Source organism: Myotis davidii, unplaced genomic scaffold (assembly GCF_000327345.1).
Source record: "Myotis davidii unplaced genomic scaffold, ASM32734v1 scaffold43, whole genome shotgun sequence".
NCBI classification, from domain to species: Eukaryota; Metazoa; Chordata; class Mammalia; order Chiroptera; family Vespertilionidae; genus Myotis; species Myotis davidii.
The window spans coordinates 2,018,021-2,020,151 of NW_006294590.1; the positions used below are offsets into that span (position 1 = coordinate 2,018,021).

General features: G+C 63.4%; 1 protein-coding gene across 2 annotated transcripts in view; it reads right to left on the bottom strand.

Annotated features, from left to right (window-relative positions):
* The window catches only part of STX2 (syntaxin 2), an 8,577-nt gene that overhangs the window by 2,754 nt on the left and 3,692 nt on the right, over positions 1 to 2,131 (bottom strand). For both annotated transcript variants that reach the window (XM_006768757.2, XM_006768755.2), the window contains exons 6-8: positions 1,777 to 1,850; positions 1,557 to 1,694; positions 154 to 264 (exon numbers count right to left, since the gene is read on the bottom strand). In XM_006768757.2, coding sequence (XP_006768820.1) covers positions 154 to 264; positions 1,557 to 1,694; positions 1,777 to 1,850 — 323 coding nt within the window. The remainder of the gene's footprint in view (positions 1 to 153; positions 265 to 1,556; positions 1,695 to 1,776; positions 1,851 to 2,131) is intronic.

A 2,131-nucleotide genomic window follows, 5' to 3' on the forward strand; every position in this document is an offset into this window, starting at 1 on the left:
GGAGGGGCTCACGGCGTCATTTACCTCCCAAACCCCCTCCCGCTTAAACACGCCGCGTGAAGACGTGTTTACTTCCGGGATGCCTCCGAGGTCAGCCCACACAGGTCACAGCCGGACCCAGCGGGAGACGCGCTGCCCCCGGCGCCCACTCACCCTGCGCGCTTTGCTCTGGTACTTGATGGCTTTCTTCGTCTCCTCCTTGGCGTGTTCCACGTAGTCGGCCGCGTTCATCACGTTCTTCTCGATGTTGTTGATCATTTCACCCTGAAAACAAAGCGTTCCGCCTCAGGAGCCGCTCCCGGGCCGCCGTCTCCGAGACGCCGCGAAGCCGGGGAGGTGCGCACGTGAGCGCGAGGCGTGGGATGGACCCGGGTGCCGCTCTGACGTTCACGAGATGAGACCGTGCCAAACGGCCCGACACGAAGTCACCACAACCGGTCCGAGTTTTGGAAAGAGCAGAAGGGATGGCGGCACATGGTGACAGCTGAGCGGTGGGCGCGACGCCGGCGGCCGAGGGCATGAGCGGGAATGTCGGCGAGGGGCGTGCGGGGACATGGCGGGGGGGGTACCTGGTGTCCCGTCCACCTGCAGACGCAGCTGCAGCGGCAACGTCAGGCATGGGAGAGGACGCACAGTTAACTCACGTCTCAGTCTGACGCCCGCTCCGAGTTTGACTACACACACATTGTGAATTAGGTGAGTGGACGCCACGCACTGCGCACAGGCCCCCACGGGAAGCCGGGGGCAGGACTCAGACACAGCAGGACGGGAAAACGCACAGCGTTCAGGGAAGAGCATTAAACTCCCGGGGCCACTGTCATCACAGCTCATGGCCCGTTTCCCGCCCTCTGCGAGTTCTGTCCGGGAGCCAGGCTCATGGCATGGTGTATATAACACACACATGCGTCATATGTATGTTTATACACGTGTGTGTATAGTCTCTACGTAAAGTTTTACAGATCCCTGTGAACTTGGAAGTCCAGCATTTGTCTATCTCAGTAAAAACCCGCAGTGTCGGCCTGTGGACTGAAGGGTTCTGGGTTCGATTCTAGTCAAGGGTACAGACCTCAGCTGCAGGCTCCTCCCCAGCCGGGGCCCTGGTCAGGCGCGTGCAGGAGGCAACCAATGGCTGTGTCTCTCTCACATCGATGCTTCTCTCTGTCTCTCCCCTCCCTTCCTCTCTAAACATCACTGGGAAAACGTCCCAGAGGGAGGAGTTCAAACAAACAAACAAACAACACAGCCTCAGGGAAGAGGAGTGTGTGTCCCTCTGGCTGCCCAGCAGGCGCCCTGTGGACACACCGATTCCATTAACCAGCCAGCCCCTGCTGCGGGCAGTCTGAGCCAGCAGCCGCCAACCTTTCGGACCTCACCGCCCACCAGCGGCCGCCAACCACGGTTTAAGCTGCTCCCAGCACTTCGGCCTCACGCTGCAGTCACGGCCATCAGCTCTGAAGCCGAGGCTGCATCCGACACAGCGGCTTCCCCGGGCACGGGGTCACCCGCGGATCTCACAGCGGCCCCCCGCCCCCCGTCCCCCCTGGCGCTGCGGTCACCTGTGTCTCCACGAACATGGCCATGTCCATGAACATCTCGTGCAGCTCGCGGATGCTGGTCTCCAGCCGCATGATGTCCTTGTGCCGCGACTCGATCTCGTTGAGGGCCTGTCTCGTGACGTGTGAGTCGGAGATGATCTGTGGGAAGCGGGGGATGCTGAGGACGGGGCCCTCGCAGGCGGGGACGCGCGGGCGGACGCGCAGGGCGGGCGGCACTCACGTCGGAGGTGAAGATGGAGGGGTTCCCGCTCTCCAGCATCGTCTCCAGCTCCTCGTCTGTGGTCGTCTTCCCAGCTGGAAGGTCAAAGCCAACCTCCCCTCGGTGACCGCCCTGAGGAGGGACGGTCCAGCCCCGCCACCCACGGGCCCCCGAGCCCTGAGCCGTCACCGCCTTCCCCAGCCCCCGCCCCTGAGCACGCGCTCCGAGGCGTGTCCATGAGGAGGCCGCCCGAAGGCCGGGAGCAGGAGGACCGAGCACTCCCCAGAGCCTTCTCATGGGGGAACCAGGAGGCTCAGCTACGGGGCGAGGAGACGACGTGCTGTGTCCTGGACGGTCGGCTCTGGCTTGGGGCTGC